Source organism: Pagrus major, chromosome 20 (genome assembly GCF_040436345.1).
Source record: "Pagrus major chromosome 20, Pma_NU_1.0".
In the NCBI taxonomy this organism is placed as follows: Eukaryota; Metazoa; Chordata; class Actinopteri; order Spariformes; family Sparidae; genus Pagrus; species Pagrus major.
Window position 1 is genome coordinate 6266286 of NC_133234.1, and position 25701 is coordinate 6291986.

The 25701-nt window shown below is 39.9% G+C and overlaps 1 protein-coding gene across 1 annotated transcript; it reads right to left on the bottom strand.

The window, feature by feature from the left end:
* Nucleotides 1–233: 233 nt before the first annotated feature.
* rab3gap1 (RAB3 GTPase activating protein subunit 1) lies at nt 234–25679 on the bottom strand. The gene is made up of 24 exons (XM_073489096.1): nt 25557–25679; nt 25408–25463; nt 23994–24072; nt 23772–23904; nt 23353–23431; nt 22868–22987; nt 21930–22095; nt 19348–19447; nt 18856–18937; nt 18453–18521; nt 16773–16846; nt 15335–15427; nt 14915–15087; nt 14376–14480; nt 13703–13875; nt 13217–13271; nt 12155–12469; nt 11092–11229; nt 9538–9765; nt 9018–9114; nt 8291–8394; nt 7496–7611; nt 6955–7057; nt 234–1527 (listed from the first exon to the last, which is right to left on the bottom strand). Exons 1-24 carry the CDS (start codon nt 25578–25580, stop codon nt 1303–1305), a joined length of 2907 nt encoding a protein of 968 aa, XP_073345197.1. The 5' UTR covers nt 25581–25679; the 3' UTR covers nt 234–1302.
* Nucleotides 25680–25701: the final 22 nt, after the last annotated feature.

The following is a 25701-nucleotide window of genomic DNA, read 5'->3' on the forward strand; positions in this document are numbered from 1 at the left end:
GCAAGCGCAAAGCACTGACTGGAAACAGGAGAATTGATTTTAGAGTGTTGATTTTCCGAGTAGAGAACAATTTGGACCAACATTTAACATGTACTGTACATGTACTGTACACACACTGCCAACACACACAGATGGCTCACATCAATGTTACACCTACATAGCATTCGCCATTGGCTCAGGGATAAACACATTTTCATTGAAATTAATGCACACTGATGAGTGATCTCATAGGCTTCTGTTGCAACAAGTAAAGCTTTATTTTTTAGTATGTAACTGTATTTCACAGCAGGATCAATTGTTGTGCGACTGCACTTATGTATTATCAACAAGCAAGTTAAGTAAATAAACTTGTGTTATGAAGCAGTAGCGGATTAAAGGAACTGTTCAACCAAAAATTTTAATTCATTCACAAAATATTTCTGGAACTTCAGAGAAAAAGCATTCAGCTAAAGTAGATGGGGACTTGTGTTGTGGACTACAAAATTGCACCCGTCACTGTGGGTGATTTGATAATGACTGAATTTTTAATTTTTTGGTGAACTGGTCCTTTAAGCCTACAAGCGAGTGCAAAAATAATTGACTTTATAAGACCTTAGGGTACACCACTACACAAGGATAGAACATTTAACTATGAAAAGTGTATGTTATGCTATCACTTGGCATGTGGTCAATAATAGGCAGAATACAGTAGATACAAAGTAGATCTGAACAAGAGAACTAGGTGGTTGAAATGACAATACAGAAGATTTGTTTTATAGCATACAAGTGCCTGCTATAACCACCAGACTGACTGACTGAAGAAACATTGTGTTATAGAATCTTGTGTTGTAAAATGACAGTTAAAGGAACCTTTGAACCTTTTTATTTCATTAACACTTTTCTGTTTAACTATAAAATGATGACAAAATTGCAGCCAATAAATGCTAGTTGATATTTTCAATTGTGGACCTCAAATTTGAGCAGTCTGGAGTACATGGAATGTGTGCCCACAACGTGATGCTGCTAAGAATGCTTATTTTTTCTCTTCCCTTTTTATTGCAACCAAATTGCAGTTAGGATTAAACTAAATATGCAGTGTTCATCAGTGTGTTGGTAGCAAACACATACTGTATGTCATATGTCCAAATAAAAATATACACACACAAGCATAATCTTTAACCAACAGAGGATCAACCAACTAACTGAATTATTAAAGATGCTAGTGTTCTGACCTGCTACTTCAGTTCTGGCCTTATGTTCTAAATTATCATCAGGAAATTGAACATAGTTTTGGATGAAATATTGTTTAATGAGCATCCTGTCTTAGAAGAAGGAAGTGTCTGAAGAGAAGGCTCCTGCCAGCCTGAACTCCTCCCTCATCAACACACAGAAGAGGCGCTGCGGAAGCGCTTTGGAGTATGGTGCTGGCCGTGGGACACAGGTACGCAACAGAATTTCCCGGCCTGCCGGAGAAGGAAAGTCAGACGTTTTGTTGCTTCCTCCAGTGTGCTTCCTGTCACGCCCCATGTCTTCTTCCAGGAGGGCAGCCTGAGGGTGGAGAGAGGGTGAAAGTATAATAACCAGCAATACAAATGTAGACAAGAAAGTTGCTGAACAGGTCTGTAAATAGTTTGAAAAACTGCAGCCTGATGCATCAGTTCAAATTATAAACTGTACTCTAGTTCACATTTATACAGTAAAAAAGCTTATTCGCTTCAAATAATTAATGAAAATACCAAAGCAAACAAACTGTTAACCAATAGTTAACGATAGTTTATTTGCTGTTGGTCTCCAATAGTAACATCTAAGTAATGTTATAAAAACTCGATCAAGTTTATTGTTAAACGCTTTTCTAGTTTTCTGATGTATGTTTTTGTTATTTTATGGCTAAAAGTTAGTCTTTGGCACAACTGATAATCAGAGGATAGTAAACATTTCATTTGAAAAAGTAATGTTCCTAACTTAACTATTATTAGCCCTATTGTTAAGTATGGCCTGCTCCACCTGGTGACGCTTATCATCAGTCACCGTCCCACTGGACTATACTAGGTGTCACTTTGGGGCTCCAAAGATGTGATAATCACACAACAGAAGTGGGTTGGACAGCTATTGTAGGTTAGGTGGACGCTGTTTGATTTTTTTTTTCCCTTTTCAGTTTGTAGCTTGACTGCAGATGTTAAACCAAGTTCCTATGCACTGTCCATCCATTATTTAGCTAGGAGAATGTACAAAATATATAAAACACAAGAGACTAATAATTGAAAAGTGTAAGGAGTAAATGCTGACATCAGTGCAACAATAAAGATAAAATAAAAATAAAGGGAAAATAATAAAACGACAATAAAACTAAATAGAAACAGTAGTATATACAATGATGTTGAGAAGTATTAAAAGATAATCTTGTACATGATGTTGGAAATACTGCATCATTAACAGTGAAAAAGTAATATTGCATATCGTAATGATATTAAGGTTTTCAGTATCCAAAGTTTTAGCTGTCCTTCCTGCAGAAGGAGGAAGATTCATAGTTTGATGGCCACTGGTAGGAAAGACCTCCTGTCGCATTTCTTGGTACACCTAGGTGGTCGCAGTTTATGGCTTAATGTGCTCTGATATGACTCTAGTGTGGTGGGCAGAGGATGAGAGACGGTCAATAATACTGAGCAGCTTTCCCAGCATCCTCCTCTCTGACACCTCCACCAAAAGACTCCAGTTCTACTTCCAGGAAAATGTCAATGTGGACACCTAGGTAATCCTCGACATTGTCCACTTTGGTTCCTTTGATGATTACAGAGTTCAGGCAGGTCCTCTGCCTCCTAAAATCCGCCACCAGCTTCGTTTGATTTTGAGTTGCAGGTGATTCAGTTTATACCACCACAACGTTGTCCACTGTACTCAGCCTCCTGATACAGCCCACAGTGGCGGAATCATCTTAAAACTTGTACAGTGTGAACGGGAAGGGAGACAGGACTGTCCCCTGAGGAGCCTTTGTGTTACTCAGCTTTGCCAAAAGAAAACTTTACAACGGAAGAAAATGGAGAAATCTTCAAATCCTCTTCAACCCCACCTCACTCTTCGACCTACTACTTCTACTACAAGAGGGTTTTTCAGCAGTGTAATGCAATGCATTATAGTTTGCATTTCAAGCAATTATTTTTCAAAATCACTTCAGCTGTCAGCATTCCCACTGTATTTTTGCAGGAAGTACAGATTTTCTAGTTTATATTCATTTCAGTAAAAAGCATTGAGACAAAAAATGAACAAAGTCTGCAAATCAAAATAATCATCTTCTTTATGTCTCATTTCAATTAAAAGAACAATATACTACCAGAACCTTTTAGTTTTTGATGTTATTGCTTTCGTGCCACTTTCCTTTGAAAAGCTTGCTTAAAAAATGCTTAAAAAAATGCAAATGCTTAAAAAAAAAGAGTTCATGTTGTTCTCTTGCCCCTGCGTGCCCTCAACAGAAGCTCTTCACTACATTACGGCTGGCCCCGATGACGTGGAGGTGTATAAATGCATGGCTGCAAGGCTGAACATCCCATGGCCTGCAGAGCAAGTGGAGACAATCAAGTCTCGCTATGATGGAAAGAGGCTGCCCAAGATAAAGAAGACAGGAAAACAGCTGCTTCCTGTCTTCCCAAAACTGGATGAGCTGGCTGCTACATGGAGAGGCAAGTCATACAGATAAGCACCCTATCCCCTAAGGCTCTCTTCTTGACTGCCTGGGGATGGATGCGCATGGGCTGCGTCAGATACTGCAGGTGGAACAGGTGGTGGCGTCTCATCTTCACCCCAACACCTCGGTATCAGCGTCAGGGGGCCTCCCTGCCCTCCAAAGCCGACCACTTTCAGTATGGTCTGACAGACGAGAGCTACAAAGTGGCCGCCCTCACTGTCCAAGCCCTGAATGCCTCCTCGCTCCTGATGGCCTATCAGGCATAACTGAAGGACGAGATGACAGTGAAGCTGGATGCAAAGCTGTGGGAAGAGATCCGCATAGTCACTGACCACTGCCTTCATCTCCATAAAGTTGCGGTCCAGGCCAAGGACAGAGCAATGGGCCTGATGGTCCAACAAGAGAGAGCCAGGTATTTAAACATCACCAACCTCGCTATGAGAGATAAAGAGGATCCCCCGTGGGTAAGGAGGCCAGCAAACCAGGCCAGCCCCCAGGATGGCAAGTGACCCACTCCACCTGCTCAGGGTATGAGGAGGAAAAAGAGGGCCGTTTGACGCACTGTTGGCAAAAGAGGAGCGGGTGGGCACAGCTCTTTTTGCCTTACCTATTCTACTCCCTCCTCCATCTCCATTCGAGGCCATGTGATAAGTAGGACCAGCTTGCAGCGGCATGCACAGCAGGGGCCAACTCCAGCAGAGACAGAGAGTCCCCAGTGAGAAGAAGATGCCGAGGGCGCAGTTAATGTTACACAATTGGAGAGTTGGATAGTCAGCCCCCTCTCGCTGAGGATAAAGGAGTGGAGTGCTTGTACAAAATCAGAATGGGTGTTGAGAACGATAGACAAGGGCTACAGGCTTCAGTTTGCTATAGTTCTATCAGAGTTCAAGGGAATTTACATTTATTCTCAGGCTCAGGGAGAGTCCACTTGTATTTTACAAGAAGAGATCCACACTCTGCTGGTGAAAAGGGCCATACGAATAGTGGGTGGAAAGGTATTATTCAAGATTCTTCATAATCTCAAAGAAAGGGGCACGAGGCATCCGGGCTATTTTAGACCTCAGGGCCTAAAACAGATATTCCAAAGTATTTCCAAATTGCAGTCTTGCTGTTTTCTTGAGCAAACAAAACTGTTTGCTGAGGCTCTGCACTTCCCATTAACACCTTAACAAAATGGAGCAAAGTAGACAAGTAATGAGGAGACAGCACTTTGAGTAAGTATTACGAGACAGGGCTATGTGGGTACCGCAGTGTAGTGTGTCTCTCAACTTGCTGTCGGAGATGAGAGAGAGTGAGAAAGCACAGCTGATACCAGTATCAAAGCTGCAGAAAAGAGTATTGAAACAATGTATAATATTCAGTATAGATACACATATGTATAAAAAAATCTATCCAATAGGACACCAATAGGAGGTTTTTATTAGTACAAGAACTAAATACATTTTCAATAAACAAATGAAAACAGTTCCTTCTAGTGCACACAGAATTCAGTTGCCCATTATGGTTATTTGTGGATTCTCGTGTGTGTGTGTGTGTGTGTGTGTGCGTGTCTCTGTTTGTTTTTTGAATGTTACTGATAGACTGTTGTACAGGTATACTGCTAGTTGGGAGGAAAAGTCACATTGCTGGTGGTTACCTCATCACTGGTGAAGTCAGCCAGCTTGACGTAAGCAGCAGGGGGGAGAAACAACACAAAATCACGGTGGGATGTCGGAAATGTACAACAAAAAGAAAGACAACCTACTTGTGTCTCAAGAGGGTCTGGGGAACTGCCCGACAGCCCATTACCTTACAAGCATTCACATACACTGTAATTCTAAAGGCCTGAGACCTAAGCCTCTAAACCTTCTTTGTTCCCAGGGCAAAAGCATTTCAGATTCTCTCAATTTCAATAATGCAAGATCTGTTTATACATGCCTGTTTATACCTGGGATAAACATGTGTCTTGGCCAATCCGAACACAAGTGGACACACTAGTGTAAACGACAACCAAGATGCATTGTGCTCCAATCAATCAAACCACTTGTCAAGGTGGTCTGGAATGCAATTCACTATATAACTTTTGTAGTGAAAATGCTAAGGACCACATACTCAACTGAAGCAACAACAACAGGTGTGTTTTTGATCACAACATTTCAACTGATTTCATCATTGAACTAGTAAAACACAACTACTACTACTGCTGCTGCAACCACAAGTAGTCCTACTACTACTGCTACCGCTACCACTGTTACACTACTGTTACTACTACAACTACTTCTACTGCTGAACAATTGCCACTACTGCTCCTCTGTCGCAGAGGGGAAAAAGCACATGGCTCATAATCCTAGTGTCACGGATTCAAGCTCATATTTTTCCAATTAATTTCCAAACATCATACAGCCATACACATGGTTGATTTGATGATGGCTCACACCTGTAGCAGTGTCTGAATGTTTTTGAATAAACTATGTTAAACAATTAGAACCTCTCCTTTTACAAATGTTAATGCCATCAGTTGTGCCAAGGTTGTTCCTAGTTAAGTAATTAAGAGTACATGTCACAAGTTAACAGTTGGAAAAACTGTGAAATTGTGGCACTCCCCTTGCCAGTTTGACAGACACTAAAAATCAAAATATTCAACACAGTAGGAATGAATTCGTTGAGCATGCGCCCTATGTACAGAGGATGTGTCCTTGCCACAGTGGCCCTGGGTTCAAATCCACCCTTTGCTGCATGTCATCCCCATTCTCTCTTTCTCTCTCCCAATTCCCTGCCACTCTTTCTTGTCCTCTCATAATAAAGCCATAAAAAGAAGAAGCAAATAAATATTCCACATTCCTCATACATAATAACTTTTATTCAACTTTTATAAACACATACTGTACACACACACTGCTGTCCAGCTCATGGGCCAAGAGGTTTGAGCATACTGCATTTAATTTTGATTGTCAAAAAAAAGTCCAGTACAAGTGCTGACACTTCAGCGTAACAGCATCACTATAGATATGCCAACCTCATGTATATAGGAAACTAATTTGGACTTCAACTTGCCTGCGAGACACCAGATCAACTGGCTGACTGGCTGACAGATTTATGACGCAGGTATAAAGCTGATAAGTTGGAGCGACCCATTTGTGCCACTAGTATTGGTTTCATTTCCAATATTGAAACGAAACCTGCCCATTTTAAAAACATACAGTAAATTATAAAACCTGTTTTTTCACATAGAGACAGACCAGCTACCTTAACCACATAATAAAAGAATCAACCCTAGTGAACAGTGTCGAAGGGAGCAGGAGAGTGAGGCTGCTTACCTTCTGCGAGTTGACAAACAGCCTGCGGATGATGCTTCCAGCTGGCCCTTGGCCAGCTCCGTTCACCAACACCTCTGGTTCTTCCAGCAGGGAGCTCACAAACCTGGAGAAAAACATCGAAAGTGATACCTGTGGCATCGATGCATCCAGTAAAATTGTCCAGTGGCACTGGGAAGTTGAGAGGTCACGGTAGACCCCCGTGCCAGCAACCAATGTCACTGTTACTCCTTGCAGATAGGTCAGTGCAAGTGATTTGCATATATATGGAGCAAAGTGTTAGTTAAAACAGAGCACTTAAGTCATGCATGCATTAGCCGACCGGCATCAGCTGTTTAACGAGTAACATCCAGTCATTTTCCCACAGGTTTTTAACATATTTTAGGCCATTATAAGATCTAAAGTTCATGAATATTATTGTTAATGGGGGATTCACTTTCTCAGCACAACCCTCCCTAAAAAAGCACGTGTCTCTGATGTAACGGGTCTATGACATGATGTGTTTTCGACTGGAATGCTGTTAAAAAATCTGCATGTATCTTACTTCTCTAGCTCTTCTCTGTCCTCTTCCTTCTCACCCTCACAAAGGGCAAACTTGGCCTTCAGTGAGCGAGCTCTGGTGATGACTGTCTCTATGGCCATCAACTGGTTAATGAAATCCTACAATTAGAGAAAGGTCACACAAACATATTGTCAGAACAGGAGCTGGACAAACTTAAACACATAAAGTATGCCCTGACTCAAACATGTTAACAAGTAAAGTGCAGTCTGTATTTGAGGATTATTTTAGTTTTTCTTCACTCTGTGGTTTGGCATAAAGGATTTGTACTAATAATCATTTAGGAATCATATGTAAGTTTTCATCTTAATCCATTTTTATGAACACATAATTTAAAAAAAATAAAAGATTCATAAATGAGACAGTCTCCAGGAGTTCTGTATCTACTGGTCCACATTCATCTCTGGCTTTGTTTGCAATTGTTATCCCCAGATGTCCTGGTACAATAAAATGACTTAAGATGTACAGTTGTGGTCAAAACTTTACATCCACTTGGAAAGAACATGTATAGCAGTCTATATGGCAGTCTTGAGATCAAATTATTTGGGACGCTTTGGGATTGTAGGACGGGTCGGTCAGCATCTCAAAGTGTCAGTTTTGAACAAGTTGGGAAACCCAGAGCATTTGTCTTATGTTAATTCTTCCCATTTTAGACCATTTGTGTGAACACAAAAAGTAAAATGGAATGGTTGGACAAAAAGTGAGGAACGTGTCAGGTGTCTCATCCTAGTCAAAATTGGCAGCATGTGGAGTTCACTTACAGTCTTGCCCGTCACTGACCTCTAACTTCTTGTAGTCATGGTTGGGAGGGTGCAGTAGTTTGCTGGCTTGGCTTGTAGCTTGCTGAATGGTCTTTTTGACTGATGGAATATCTTCTTTTGACTCTGTTTGGGAGGGAATTAAAAAGAGACAGAGGAGAGGAGAATAAAACAAAGGTTTTGTAATGACCCCCACATGAGTTGTATCACACCCTAAAATATTGTTTCAACAAAATATATACATAATTCCCACACTGTAATGTCCATATACATAGTGTCCTTCCATTAGTTAAACTTAATTATCTGTAGTCATTTTCATAAATCTACATATTTTCAGCATTTAGTTTTTTTCATCCACCTTAACAATACTCTAAGTAAGCCCAATATACCAGAAGTGTACGACCGATGTCAGTAACAACAATAAACGTTTTGCTGTCAAAAAGTGTTCAATCAACCCATTATGTCCAAAGTTTAATGAATGGTATAAGTTCCGTACACCTTCTTTCTTGCTTGAAGTGTATCCCTAGTGTGTGTGTATCTATCTATCTATCTATCTATCTATCTATCTATCTATCTATCTATCTATATCTATCTATATCTATATCTATATCTATATCTATATCTATATCTATATCTATAGATATGTATGTATGTATGTATGTATGTATGTATGTTACACTGTTGTTTGCTAGCACTGAAAGCCTGCACCTCATGCTGTTTGATGTCATGACAAAACAATCTTGACTCACCCTCCTCCTTCAACTTCAGAATACCAGCATGGAGTATGCAGGGCAGGAGACTGGAGGTCAAGTCTGCAGGTTTCTGCACCGCTAAATAGTGCAGAACCTGAAAAGACAGTCAAAACTCAAGTTTAGTTTCCAGTTCTCAGTTACATCTGTCATGTCTGCATAGACTAATATGACTCTCCACAAGATCCTTGATATAGTGCACTCTCTATTGAGAGATAGAGAGATGGAGAGATAGATATAGAGATATAGATAGAGATATACTCTCATAAATGTTCAAGTAGCTATAAAATAAAATAAGTAAGGTAGTAAGTAAAATAGAATAAAATAAAACAAAATACTAAGGTATAAAAGGTAAGTGGAACATAAGGTGCGAGAGGATAAGGTGCAGTATATTAATTGCAGGGGCAACAGTCATATCCACCTAGGAAAGGCTTTTACTGAACAGACTAAAAGATTTAGTTAAGTCATTAACTTTTTGATGTCAGTTGTAGGTGTATCATCCAGGTAAACTAAAAATTACCTTCTCGGCCTCCTTAGTGTCGTCAAAGAGTCTTCTCTGGCGGCGTGCAGGTGTAACCCTAGCTGTCTCCCATGCCTCCACCCACATGTTGCCTGGGATCTTCATCCTGGCACTAAGCTCGCCTTTTACCACTGTGTTACCCGTCTCGTCAACTATCTCCTCCACCACATAATCCCTAGGTGAGTACCAGCGCACAAAGTCCTCCAGAACACAGCCTGGGTTGGCTGCCTGTGGATAGAAGGAAAACTAATTTCACTACATGTTCAAATTTAACTGATATAAAATGTGTAGTGCTTTTACACAACATTAATGGGGAATCTGTTTTAAAGTTGGCTATCAATTATAATGAATGATTATCAGGGATAATTATTAATTATGATAAATAATAAGATCCAATTTACATTAGATTGCCTCGGGAGCACCACCCTTTAAGAAAGGGAAAAGATTGACCAATTCAATAATTCAGTCTCATAAAAAGGTACTGAACTGTCACTTTGTAACTTCTGATTAATAATTAAGACAGACACAATTAACACTAGACAGTGTTAACATACAAGATACAAGTAGGGCTTGGTGATCCTGGAGGTCTCTGTCTGAAATCTCGTGAGGTGAGATGTTACAGTTGTTGCCTCTTCTGGAATGTTGAGCTTATGAGAGTTACATACTGTTGCTTTAACTTTTGTTAGTAAAAATCATCCTTCAGTCATACACTAGCACAGGGGTCAGCAAACCTTTACTATCAAAAGAGACATTTTTGCTCCGTCCCTTGCCAGAAAAATCTGTCTGGAGCCGCAATACATATTTGTGTCTTATAATGAAGGTAACAGCCTAGAAAGTCTAAATTAGCCTTTCAATAGGCTTTAATGAGCATTCATTTATATTTTTACATGATGTGGCAACTCTGCAGAGGGCTGCTTATGCTAACAGTAAAAGGTACTTGAACTCTGCATTTCCATTTCAATGATGCCATGTTTACATAGAATACATAGAAATAGAGTAGCAATACAGAACGATATATGCAGACCTACTTAAGTCCTCTCTGTGTTTGTGAAAATGTACAAAATAAAAAGCAGCCTCATTTGATAGTAAATAAAACACATAGCGGCATCCTAGATTTAAAAACAGCTTGATAGAACAGATACAATTCTATGTGTAGGCTGTACATGTTTGCTGTCGGAGAATGCAAGAATCACTGTAGGCCTAGAACAGTGATGATAAAAAATATATATATATATATATTATTCATTTCCATGAAAAATGTCAAAGCCACAGGGAGCCACTGCAGAGCGGCAAAAGAGCCGCAGGTTGCAGACCCCTGCACTAGCCCATTTATGCACCTTTTACCCAATATTGCCTTGCTTGTTGTTAAATAAATCACATCTGCACTGTGTGTATTTTAGTGGTGAAGAATTCTGAATTTGAAAATTGGAGAGAGGTACACACTGCAAAAACACATACACAAACGACATACAAACTGGGACTACAGTCTGCTGCTGCTGTTTGATAAATAAAGCACATATACAGACTGAATGTCTGCAAGTCTGCCTGTATTACCTTAAAGGACTCCATATCAGAGAGCAGACAGGCACTCTGCATCCGGGCACGGAGGTGGGTACCTTCAGCTGATGTGCCCAGTTTGGCCAGTACTTCTGACTGCTCCTCTAACAGATCCTCTGTCATGGGAGCAGGTTCCTGAAAATCAAACACATACAGAAACAGACACACACACAGCAGCATCAGCATCAATAGACTTTCATTACATAATGTAATTTGGTTAGGCTAGAATTGAGGTTTTGGAATGGCCTTCCCAAAGTCCTGACTTGAACCCCATTGAGAACATGTGGACCATGCTGAAGAAACAAGTCCGTGCCAGGAAGCTAACAAATTTAGTTGAACTTCACCGATTCTGTCAAGAGCAGTGGTTCAAAATTCAGCCAGAGGACTACCAGAAGCTTGTGGATGGCTATGAAAAGCACCTAACTGAGGTGAAAATGGCCAAGGGACATTTATCAAAAATTAGAGTTACTGTTTGAACATTTTTGATCCAGCAGATTTGGTCATATTTTCATAATAATTTAATTATCGAACCAAACGTCATGAATGTTCATTGTGAAAAAGTAGTATGTGTTCCACTCATTCCATCACAGAAAAATGAGAGTTGTAGAAATCATTGGATCTGAAAACTGGCATGATATACATTTTCTTGTTATATACAAGTGCATGTAAACTTTTGACCACAACTGTATATATGTCATCAATGATATCATCTTTCTTGTTAGCAACAAAGTGTGTGTCCTGGTTAATGAAGGGGCAGGTTAAATTTACATTGAAGATTTGCAGCTTCTTTTTGATTGTTACAGTACATCAACAACAAGTTAATAAGTTATTTGAAAGATATTTCCTTTTTCCCAATGGTTTTCAAAATTGTAGCTCAAATCTTGAGTATTTTGACAAATTAACATAAACTTAGAGGCAATGATTAAAAAAAGCAAACAAATATCATATTAACATTTTGTGTGTTCTCAAGTTTAAAAAAATCGAGTCTAATCTAATACAGTAGTATGATCTATTCAGGCAGTAAAAATCACTAAACGGTAAAAGACGCAGAGATTCTGACCTGTGTGACAGGAACGTAGAGAGGCTCCGTAGAGTTGAGTAGAGTCGTGTTGTTGTAGGGATGCAGCCTACCCTCTGCTTTATTTTTACTTCCATCCTCATTTCCCTCAGTATGTGGAGCCTCTGTCTCTCCCTGGTCACTCAGGCACTCAAAGAACTCATCCTCACTGTCACTCCACGAGTCCCAGGATTTCCCTGGAAACGCCTCCTTTGTTGAGGTGGATGCAGGCACCCTGCGCTCACTCTCTTTGCTTCCCTCCAGCACCTTGCGAGCTTCATCTCTGGCCCTCTTCCTCTCGATGCAGCAGTTCAGCATCTATGCCCGAATACAAGCGTTTGTCAGACTACAATACTTAACATTGCTGTCTTCTTCTATCAGTAGATCATTTTACACACCACTCGTACAGTGGGCACCTTCTTAATTTAATCTTAATTACAATATTATTAAATCAAGTAATTGACAATCCATGCTTTTGAATTAGTTGTTCCATACAGATTAAGTTTATAAACTGAGATCATTTATATAGGAGAAACCATTCTTAAATCCTATTTCCTCTATTTAATCCAAATACATTTTGTGCTGTCAGAAAGAGTATTAGAGACACTTCTTAGTTAGTGGTGAGAGTGCTTTTCTCATAGTACTGACAGGATATAATTGTGCAATTTAAATGTACCCTAATATAACAAACTAAATGCAACCCCTTAATTCAACTAATTAAACAAATACAAGTCTAATGTCTAGGGAAATGAGGTAACAAAAAATTGTTGTTTTCTAAACTAACTGTGCACATACATATTCATGATCTCGCCTATACCTCCACCTAGTCATTTCTATGTCATTATGAACGTAACTTTGTCTATTGTAATCCAATTTTGTACCCTTTCTTTGGTAGGTTTACATTTGTTGTTTTTACATGGGTAAATATTGTGTAATACACAATTAGAAACACAATTCCCATTAAGATTTAACCAAAGCTACTGATTTATCTGTCTTGTTTATTGTTAAATGATTTCATCTACCTTTATATCTCAAACACACTGTGCATTTTGTATGAATGGGTACCTGGAGCTTCTGATGTAAAAGACAACACCGAAGATCAGGAGGACCACCAGCCAGTCTACAAATTAGGAAACACATGGAGAAGATGAATATGAGTGAACATAACTTTAGTAATGACTGTGAAGGTGTATCAAATATTTCTTGAACTGCTTCAATTAGTGCTTCAACTGGTGAATACCTTTCATAATAATGATTACGTGTGTTTGAATACTGAAAATAGGTGGAGATGAAATGTGTAAATTAAATCTCCATGTGAGTCAAGTGGATAAAGATGTGCTCATATCACAAAATTCTTGTACAATAGGACAGGGTACAAGGTGGTTGTTGCTATCTTCTTTGAGATGTGGATCAATTCAAATTCAATTCAAAAAACTTTATTTGTCCCCGGAGGGCAATTCAAAATCTCAAAATGTTAAACCATATCTTAGGTGCTATGCCCATAGCACTTTCCAAACAAGCCTAATAACAGCACAGGTGTGTCATACCCACCCGTGGATGAGGTAGTTGTTTTCCCAGCGGTAACGCAACTCTAGGACAAACTCCTGCCAGAGGTGGGCAACAGCCCGCAGCCCGCCATAGCTGTAGTTGACCAGACACATACACAGTGCCAGCCGGTAGGTCAGACTGTCACTGGGGGCTGACTTCATCTGGAGATATAGGTTCTGCAGAAAGCAGGGAGACCAATGGGTAAACAGTCTGGAAAAGTTTAATTCAGTACAGGAAGCAAATGTAAGGAAATACTTAAAATAAGCCAACTGTCAACTGAACACAAGGAATGCAACTTTCGAAAGAGAATGCACTGTCATACTGAAACAACATTACTAGGGTACTAACTCCTGTGGACTACTTTTCAACTTTTCTGGCAATGCTATTGTGTTCTATGTGTCACAACTGCATCTTCCTTCTGGGGGTGCTACCTGCTACTGACCTTGTGCTCTCAATTATTTGTTTGAGTTTTAATGATGATTTTAATATCTACATGGAGCATCTTCATTTTCCTGCCTGGTATATTTATCTGAACTGCAGATTTAAGAATAAACTGAATGAAAGTGTATGTTACATGTACCATTCCTCATTCAAAAGATTCATTCTTTTGACTAGATTTCACCTGGCTGGCACCTCAATCAAGTCATCACAATGTGTGGTGAAGGGGTGAACATACATCAGATTTTTTGTCTTGCTCGGTTTTTCCAGGGGCATTAGACTGTGCAGGGTTTTTTTTGCTATTCTGTGATGACTTCTCCACAGCAGCATCTGGAAAGAGATACTGAGACAGAAAAAACATATAAACACTTAACACATAAAATGAATCCATCAGTTACACATATTGACTATGGCCTCTATTCTCTATTCTAATCAATTCAATTCAAAAGCTTTCCTGGCATGAAAGTTTCAAGAAACAGTTTTGCAAAAGAAACAAGTGATAAATATTAGTACAATACACAATAACAGTTTTAGACGCAATGCATATATTGAAGGGGAAACAAAACAAAGAATGTAATTTTAAAAATATATAAATGACATGAGAAATTCTCTAAATATATGTGAATATGTACCTTTGTGCATGTGAGCAGGGGTTGGGTGTGCGTGGGCAAGATGAAGGTAGGACATAGGACTTTTAGTTTTCTAACCTAACCCACTGTTGTGTTTATTTTCTGTTAGAATAATACCATATAAAAACAGTCAGCATGAAAACCTTACCAGTAGGACGGAATTGAGAATATCAGTGTTGAGTGGTGAATCATCAATGTGTCGGTGGCGTCGGATGTGCTTTCGGGCACTGTGCACCATACTGGAGACGGAAAGTCTGGAGATGGGCACTGTTGCTGCTGGCTCAGTCAGCTTAGATAAAGCAGAACTGATGTCACTGTTTTCTGCAGGGGGAAATACAGTTATTTACAATAACAATCAATTACATCAAATTTTTTTTATATATATTTTTGGGTATTTGTTCTGCACATGCATATTGTATTTCTGGAACAACAGGATTTAGAGTTGTGGTATTAAATGGCTGTATGTAAAATAAACAACGGTGAAAGACAGCACAAGAATACGCTTCAGAATATGGTATGAGAACAATGCCATTCATTCCAGTGTTGCCAGTACCGCCAGTATACTGACCTTTGCCCTCCTCGTCACCCAATCCTCTTCCCAGAATCTCTTCTGTAGACTCCTTCCTGCAGCAGAGCTTGAAAAACTCTGTAAGAAAGTCACCTGCATGGGAGAGGAGAATGGGTCAAGTCTTTAATTCTTTTTTTTTTTGGGGGGGGGGGGGGGGGATAGTGACAGCTGAGGAGAGAAAGAAAGGGAGGTTAAGAGATGGGATGCAGCAAAGGGCCTGGTCTGGGTTCACACCCAGGTGCATGGTGCCCGTGCCATGTAGGTGAGCTACCACAGTAAGCTGAGTCAAATTCCTTCAACATTTTTTACACTGCTTATAAAAGCCGGACCAAAACCCTCTGCAAAGACAAAAACCCTCTGCCTGAAGTCCTACCACCATCACGAAATGCTTCAAGCTGTCATCTCCTGCCTCCCTATCTCAGTGGACCAACTTCATTAGCAAACAGTATATACCAAAAAGCTCTACAGACAACGCCATTGTCATTGCCAGAAATTGGCTGTAAGCCCATCTGTCCCTGGAGATCTATTTGAAGTCAATTTTGCGACAGCTGAATCCAATTCCTTAATTTTCAATTCTGTCTTACAAACATACATCCTTAAAAGAGTCCTCAGTACACATAATAATTCTTAGTTTTGTCAAACAAAGCATCAGCATCCTCTGAGTAGTCCGAGGAGTACAATTTGGAGTAGAATGTGAATACTTCTTTTTCTATGCTCCTCGAGTCTTTGCATTCGATTCCATTTATCTTTAGACTTGTTGAGTTTCTCTGCTGTATAGTTTTTTCTAAGTTACTGAAATACGAGAAATTCTTCTCTCCTGATTCAATCCATTTCGCTTGTGACCTTACAAAGGCACCTTGTGCTCGCTCAAGATAAAGATCTTCCAACTTTGCTTGTAACTCCATCGACTTGTTTTTTTTCCTGATTGCTTAGTTCTGATTTGCTGCAATGCTGATTTAAGTTCCTTGGTATGAATTATCATAAATTCCCTAATTTTGGATTTACCAAATTCCCATTTATTAATATTACCTTCAATTAATACATAATTTTCAACATCCCTTATTAATATTCTAATCTTATTCAAATAATCTTCATTAAATAACAATCTGGCATTAGATTTTCAATATCCTGTATTTCTGTTTACCCTCCTTGAGTTTTCTTAGATAAGATCTATAAAACAGCGACCCAACAAAGGCGCTTTGGAGATTTTAGATTGTGAGGTACAGCTCATTGTATTATATTATTTACATTATTATATTATAATATTATATTAATAAATGCCTTGAAACAAGACAGGGTCAGATAACTGATCATTACCACTTACCACTGCAAAGAGAAAAGTCATTAAACAGGATGCTTTGCATTTGAAAAAATATCACCTCATTGCCTATTTTTTCTCATTGCCTACCACCAAGGGATAACGAGGGATTGATCTTACCAAGTAAACACTGAGGGTTTTCGGCTGTCCTGACTCGGACTGACCAGTGAGGAGATTGGAGAGGGTCGAGGTCACTGTTGGGTCACACAAACAGAGCATATTGTTAATGAAAACTATGACATAATGTTTATCAACATTTCCATGACAAAGACGAGACGACCGCTAGATGTCACTGACGTCATTAAATATTTACTGTGACTATATCAACATGCAATATCATTTAACCCTATTATCGATGATAAAGATTTCAAACGATAAAAATTTCAAAATCTCTCATTATTTTCGTTAATGAAAAAGCAGATGAAATAATAGAGATTGTTCTTCTTTTGTTTTTCTTTCAATGGAGCAGTTCCATTTCCTCTGTGCTGCATGCACCATCAGGACGACACGGGCAGCACCCAGGCAGATGTGTGTGTGTGTGTGTGTGTGTGTGTGTGTGTGTGTGTGTGTGTGTGTCTGTCTGTCTATCTGTCATATGCAGGGGAAAGCCAACGTGAATTTGATGTGATATTGGGCAGGTTTGTAGGCTACTGTATAATGTTTCAATTAGCTAGCTTTATTTAAAACAGCAGTAGGAGCTTCAGTTTAAAACTAGCAAGCTGATCAACTAAAAGCCCTTGCAGTCACAAACAACAGCACCTATCTCTGAGCAGCTAACTTATTTGGCATGTGTTTGGTGAGAATGTTGGGATTATTCATCCTTCACATAACTATCAAAATGTATTTGATTTGATTTACAAACTGATGTTAGCTACTGTTGCTCTCTGTTAGCGGGACTGAGATTTTTTTTAGCAGTGTATTCAGCGACAGGGAAGCGAGGATGCTCCTTTCACTGACACGCTTAGCTGTATAATGCTAATCGATCTTACTGATTGATGCCCACAGGTAAAACGGGTATTTATCAGGCTGTTGGAAAGTGAGGTAACCACTTGTCCGAGGTGAAGGCCAAACAGTGAATCCACCGCTCTCCGTTCGAAGAGGGACAGTTTGTTGCAGCCTTTGGAGGGTGAGCAACCCGCAACCCAGATCGATACGATCACAAGACTACACGCAACAAGCTCTCAGTAAACTTTTAACGTCAGGTGATTCAACTCAATTCTACTACAGCAGTTGACTTGTAGTTGCTTGTAGCAACTTTGTAACATTTTTCCATGCTGTTTGGGCTTTAATCTTTTTCTATTGGCTGTGTGGTATTACATTATTAAAGAGCATAAAAGATCTTCTGTACATTCCCCATATCAGGACAGGACTGATATGTCTGTACAAGTAAGATTAAACGTTATAGTCTTAACTGGCAATTACAAGAATGCATAAGTAAGTGTAACAAATAACTTTCTACAGGGATTAAATAAGTAATGCAGTCCTTTTTATAAACGCAACGAGTAATGTGTAATGCATTACTTACACAGATCATGACTGCTCATCATATGATGTGGCTGCTGCAGTGTTAATTGATAATACAGAATTAGACTGTCAGAGTCGATAAATATTTCCCTCAGTTTAGGACACACCTAATGGCCATAGTGCTACTACAAAGCATTTTTCTTAAATCTTATTCTCAACCTAGTTTTAGCTTGCATGCTTTTAGTTTAAAAGGGGCAGAGTTGTAATAGGCACAGTATTTTTCAAGCAAACATAAAAGCAGGGCGTTGTTGCAGCGGGATTCAGAGACACTCTTACCTGTAGACATCATTATCCACAACTATGCCTTCTGTCAAATGAGGCCAAGTGGTTGCAAGATGAAGCTCACTATAAACAGCCAAACACAAAGCAAATAATCAATTCTGTTTTGCAAAGACACAATACATATCATCATAATAAGATACAATCATCAAGTAGCAATTTATTCATATGTATTTTGTGATGAACAGTTTGTATTATTTGGTATAAACATTGCAAATGGAAACACAGAAGCATCCAAAATGCTAAAACCCAACAAGGATCTCACTGACATCAGGAAGGCATAACACATTTAAATATGATATATGTGATAAAGTTCTCATATCCCCTGCATACACTGTGCAGAATTGAAATGTCATCAAAGCCCAGTGAAACAGTAATTTCAGTTTTGTAATGCCTTTACCTGATTGGCTCCTCACAGGCTCCAAATGGAAGTTTCCCAAACTCCACCGCTCCCACCTCCCCTCCAAGGAGTGTGTCAAAGTCTATCAGAAAACCAATTCAATTATGCAATGTTGCAAAAAACTACAGTCATCAAAAACTGTTGTGTTTATGAGTATTTTTGTGTAACAAGGACCAGACCAGAGAGGTCACCAAGAGGTCATGATACAGGAGCAAAGCATTCACTGGCTGAGATTGGGCACAATACTCTCCCTATTTACTACCCAGTTCACATTTACTGTATATATTTTTTCTTTATATTAAGTGAAGCGAAACATAACAAGTAAGATAAGACAAGACTCAACATGATACACTCGGAGACATGACAAGATTATTGTACTTGTTTTTTACTTTGATATCTTGAACCCTGTTGTCAAAATGACAATACGTGATAAATGAGATTATACTGTAATGTGTAACCACATCACCCTCTGTTCTGTTCTGTATATCTTACCTGGAGGTTGTTGTGGCCATGAATGCTGTTGCCAGTCCTGAAGAATGTAGGTAAAACGAATAGCAATGATGACTGGAGGTAGAGGTGACAGGGAACAACCCTGAGGAGAAACAGAAACAGAAAAAAATAAGCTATTGTGACATGATCTGCATTAAGTGGTCTGTGCCATTTATGCTTGGCAAATGACGGTTCAGCCCTGAATGATCAACTGTTCAAGGAACTGTGAAACCAAAGAAAAAACTAAAAACTAAGCTATAGTAATGCAAAATATATCTTCCATCATATAATGCAAGATTTTGGTTGGTTCGACTCCCAGCCCCTGCAGTCTAAAGGTTGAAGTGCCCTTGGGCAAGCTACTGAACCCCAATTTGCCTTATTGCTCCCCAACACTCTTCCATCTGTTTGTAAGTGTGTATGAATGGCTATTGCTCCTGGTGAGCAAGTGGCCCCTTGCATTGTAGCCTCTGCCACCAGTGTATGAATGTGTCTGGGTGAATGGGTGAATGCTGACTTGCATTGTAAAGCGCTTTAAGTGGCCATTAGGGGTACACTCACACTAGGCAATCCGTAGTGCCCAAGCATGTTTGTTTTCCGGGTTTAAGGACTACAGACTACACCGCTCTATGGCTACATTCAGATCAAATCCAGCACTGCGGCAAGATCGCAGGTCTTCCCATTCATTTTAATGAGGGTAGTCTAGTTTGGCTGCGGCGGTGCTGGCCACAAGGGGTTTTGGCAAAAACCCAGCCAGCAGCGAAAAAGTTGAAACAGGTTCAACATCTGGAGAAATGCAGACTGACGTCAACATATGGTGGCCAATCGTGTAAGCTGGCGATCAGACTTCCACCACAGTGGATTCTAACGTCATGTGTCATGTGTATTCACTCAGTTTGGCATTTTGCACCAGTTTCAAACGTATCTGTGGATGCCGATGATTACCATAGGACCGGCATGCTTAACATTTTCTGGCAGAGGTATGACCGAAGATCAGAGGCAGAGCAGAATGGGTCAGTAGCAGGACATGTTATTTGGCATGGGTAAATGCTATAGAGGGAACACAACAGACATTTCTCTCTGAAGCACCATGTTTCACTTGTGATCACTAGGTTTGGTCTTATGTCCCAGTTTAAAAATACACAGTAATAATATGTCCCGCATCCTGGTTGTTTACTGTTATTTTTAATCTGTTGATGAGGACAAACGATCACTAGTAGGACCAGCATGGTATTAGCATCTCCTTTCGCCAAACTGATCAATGGGGGGTTCCCAACATGTCACACACTGGGACCATGGAGTGCCAATCCCACACCGCCGCACAAACCTGGGGCATTTTTCTGAGGGTTGGAACATAGGTGGACTGGTAAATCGAGAGCTTTGATCTATCTCAGCTCCTTCTTCACCATGACAGTCTGTTGCAGCGCCTGCAGTACTGCTGACACCGCACCAAACCACCTGCTGATCTCACACTCCACTTTCCCATCATTCGTGAACAAGACCCTGAGATACTTAAACTCCTTTCCTTGGGGCAGGAGCTCATCCCCCAGCTGGAGGGGGCAATCCACTTTTTGCCAGCAGAGAACCATAGTCTCAGACTCAGAGGTGCTGACCCTCATCCCAACCGCATCACACTCGGCTGCAAAACCGCCCCAATGCTTGCTGGAGGTCACAGACCAAAGAAGCAAACAAAATCACGTCATTTGCAAAGAGCAGAGATGCAACTGGCAACTCTGGCGGAGTCCAACACCCACGGGAAACGTGCTTTACTTAGTGCTAAGTATATGGAAACAGCTCTCATTGGGGTTATACCGGGACCGGATAGCCCGTAGCAACGCATACTCACACAGTGACCCCCAGAGTACTCCCAGGGGGACACAGTTGTAGGCCAGGTTGGGCAAACTTCCATGACCCCCCTGCAAGACCACGACCTGTTCCACGACCAGGATGGAATACACATTGTTTCTCCTGAATCCGAGGCTTGACCAATCGGTCAAAGGTTCCTTTCCAGCACTCTGGGATAAACTTTCACAGGGAGGCTAAGCAATGTGATACCCCGATATCCTCAAAGTGCTCTTTCCAGCCCCCGACAATAGCCCCTGTCCGGGTCAGCAGTTCTCCTCCCCCTAAATAATTTCTTCAGTGAAAATAAAAATGATGACGCAAAAATGTTCAATCCAAGGAATCGAGAATCATATCACAATCGTAATATTGGTCAAAATAATCAAATTATTTTTCTCCTATATCGTGCAGCCCTAGACCTGATGAAGTTAGTCTGATTGATACTCATTTGTTGCCAAAACCCTACTGTGACTATCTTAAAGGGGAATTACCACTCAATAACCACACATTTTCTCATGACATTTCTGATATTTCTTGTGTGTTTGTAGACATAATACCATTTTTACAACATGATAGTATGTTGTGAGTGTCTCTAAATTACAGTACATATCCTCTCTATTTTCAGGTCATTCAGCTGTTCGAGCTGGATTATGGTACTTTTACATACAAATTAAAGTTTTTACTATTCAAACATTGCCAAACACTACACATCAGTTTTCTAATATGTCTTTCTTCAAAGCACTTACTATTTTAGACTTGAAGATGTCAAGCAGGCCAGACAGGTGATTGTACTGGCTTGGCACCTTGCGAAGGTGGACCATCTCAAAGTCAGTGCGTACTCCTGGTCCCTGGCACTCTCCAGCATACATACGCCTCCACTTTTGCTGAATCTGTACAAACATGGGCACCTGGCTGAATGCACAAGATAAAGAGGAGCAGGTGTTACTATGAAGAATGCAATGCTTTTTCTCTATTATTTTTCACATTTTCAAACTGAAAGTGGCCACGACTGCAATGTCTCTTATAATCACACATTTTCACACAGCAAATTTAAAAAGCAAAAAGGATGAAACACTAGAACCCTTGTTTGGTTACCTCAAACCTAATAATATTACTAATTATCAAATAATTACTGAAAAAATGTAATCTAATTAATTCCAAGCTTTGTGATTAATCAAAATTAATCGCATATGCCAATATTTGCCGTAAGCATTTAACAATATTTCAATACAAATGGATTTTTGGTAGATGAGTGAATCAATGAATAAATGGACATTCTAAACTTTAAAAGGAGGCGATATTTAAGCTTGGAGTATTCTAATGGTTAGAAAATTCTGGTTCAAATTTTGGTGATTACAGAAAGCTGTGCGAATCAAATTTACTTTGTAGCATGGCCTCTTAACTTCGTCTGAGTGGGAAAATCTAAAGATTTGAGACGCTGACACATTCTGAGTCTGGCTGCCCAAAACATACAGCTTAATGCTTGTCATTGTATGTTTAATTGCCATTACATACATTGTAGGAAATTCAGAATTGTATTGATTTATAGATTATAAATTTAAAGTTTCTCTGAAATTTAGTCTGCTATAACCTATAAAATAAAACTAACTAATTAGAAGTTCCTTAAGCAACATACAAACAAAACAAAACAAATAAATAAAACTGAGCGATGAAGGTAACTCACCAGCCACTGTTGGCCAGAGAAATGGAGATGGAGCTAAGAAGCAGATTGCATTTGGACTCGCTGATGATAGCCTCGCAGTTGGTTCCAGGAGTAATGACGACAAATTCTCGTATACCATACCTGTCACCAAAGACACAAACACAGCAGAAAGCACAATTCAGCATCACACTCTTCTCTGCTTCACTATCTTTCCACACCTGGTCTACCAACCAGTTTGCATCTCTGAAGTGTGGTATATCCTTATATTTTGTCATAGTTGACATTAGCTTAATACAGTATTTAATGATACACTTAATGATGCATAATGCAATAAGCAAGCCATGATCTAAAATAAGTAAGATTCGGCATAATCTACTGATCTGCTGCATGTAAATGATTTTGCAGTCTCTGAGTGCTGCCAAACAATATTTTGTTGTATGACTACAATGACAAATAAAGTGTCTTATACCAAAATACTGTATAAGGAATGACTGAACAGAACTCACCATCTAACCAGGCAGTGGGCTCGAGGGGGGAAGTCATTGTTCATACATAGAAGGTCCTGCATTGCCAAGGGGAAGGCATCTGGACACAAGATCAAGAGTTGTATCAAACAAAATAACTGATGCTGGGTTGACTTCAGATGCCTGGGTGTATATATTTCATGTATTCTTTCACATTTCAACTTTTACCTAGTACGATCATAACAACGATCATCAGTTAACATTCACTATGATTTAAGCACAAGGAAAATAAAAAATGCAAGGCGTTAAGGTATTATGCTTCTAGATGTACCACATACACACTGGATTAACAATATACTGTAAATATTAAGTCAAAATCCAACTCCTAAAACATTGCCATCATCATGAATTCAACTTATTAGGTAACCTATATATTATGGCGCATTTAGACATGACTGTACCTTCCTCAAGCGTGTCCTGTCCATCGTCCTTCTCACATTCTTGTTTCAGGAAGTAGTGAGTGATGAAGAACTTAAAGTCAGCAAAATTAATGTCCTGAGACTTCTCCCCCCAGGTGCCACTGGTGTATATACCCTGTGTTAAAATAATGCAGCATCATCACAGACAGAAGGTGAAGAACTGACTGGCAACATACTGTTCTCTGGTGTTACTCAGCACAATACCTTCCCAAGGGTAGATTTTCCTGCAGAGTTCCCAATCAGCTTCCAGTCATTCAGCACTTCCTCGACTCTGGACACAAACCTTTAAGTAGATATAAAGAGCTTTGCTGTCAACGGCAGGTAGTAGTTGGATATACACAATATCCTACTTTGCCGTTACTGTATAACTGATTTTTATCGAGGACATGGACATAAGGTAACTTTGCACTGAAACAATTAGTCCATTAACTGATTAATAAGAACATAAATCAGCAAATCAGTTCCAAAATGAGAAGAATCACTAATGCCTTGGTCACACCTGACATCTTTCAAAGCTGTCAGATCACTATACTATTCACACTACACAATCCTCTGTCTTGTACTCAGGAATCTTGCAGTCTTTGTGGTTTGCACACTACATGACTGATCAGTGACAGGTCATCACACATGACAAGATCACACATACGAGACGTCACACAGGCATTATGCTTTCCAAGCAGTCCAAATTGTTTGTGCAGATTTGCAGCAAAAAAGACGAGGATGAAAAACAAATGAATATAGTCTGGAATGGATTACAATGCCTGGCAACATGGATTATTTTCTAAAAGTAGAAACGCCTGCTTGTATTGCAACAGCGACATGGTTACAAATACTGAAAAACTTGTGTGTATGCTGATGTATTCTGATAGAAACTATATCATTGTGCCTGCTCGATACAAAAAGATGCATGATAAAATGTCAGAGAACTACAACAGATGACAGAGGAGAAGAGGAAAGAGGGAGAAAAGGATGATGTAGCTTATTCAGGACTCCAATAATTAATACAAGTACAGCCTTCCCTATACATAGGCTATACTTGGGCAGCCTGCACAGGTATATTAAGACCTGCACAGGCAGATAAAATCCAAATTCCTGACCTGAGGCCACATGCCGGTCCCAAAGTCCACACAATCGGTACAAATACACAATTGTAAAATGAGAACAGTAACAGGCTGTACTTTGTTGTAGGCTGGTAGATATGTGCATGAGAGGTCCTGCTCTCTGAAATCTGCTGAGTACCACAGAGGAACTTTAAGGATTAAAAAACAAATACAGAAATGCTGCGCCAAGAGGTGCCAGGGTAAGCTAGCGAGTGCGAGTGAATAGGCCGAACATACTAATCAGTTAAATGTAAACGTTAACGCTTTTTATTCAGAAAACCCACAGTTTTCACATCTGCTTGTGTTTGTTTACAGGGCAGAACCGCCACATTCAATATGGCGGCGACGTCGACGTACGGTCCAGCGAGTCAATGCGTATATATGTCTGTGCCTGTTGTCACCGCGATAGACAGTCAGTAAAGCATGACAGGGACAGAAAGGATAGCTGAGCACATGTTTGCTGGGACTGTGTAACGTTTGCCTTAACTGGAAATTTTAGTATAGAGTGATTAGCCTACCTTTCCCACTCTGACGCGGTGGTGAAGTCGGTGATCTCAAACACCTCTGACTCGGGCTGGAAGAGAAAGAAAGAACATTAATTCAATTCTTTAACATTAGGTTGACCTCCTGTATTAAGTTAATATGTTTAAAAAAAACTAAAACTTACATCGCTGTCAGCAGCCATGTTCATATCCTGTTTATCTTCTTCTTCTTTCTCTTCTTTCTTCCTGCCGTCCAGACGCTGCGCGGTGCTACGCTGCCCCCCACAGTTCAAAACCTGAAGCTCAGCGCTACTGATGTGCACAACACAC

Bases quoted from the DNA above. Each gene is read 5' to 3' on its own strand.
- rab3gap1 (XM_073489096.1), bottom strand. From the start codon at position 25,580: ATGAACATGGCTGCTGACAGCGAT. The intron at 23,905-23,993 runs GTATTGTGCTGA...ATTTTAACACAG, and splicing joins GAAAATCTACCCTTGGGAAG to GGTATATACACCAGTGGCAC. The intron at 18,938-19,347 runs GTAAGATATACA...GTTTTCTGATAG, and splicing joins ATGGCCACAACAACCTCCAG to ACTTTGACACACTCCTTGGA.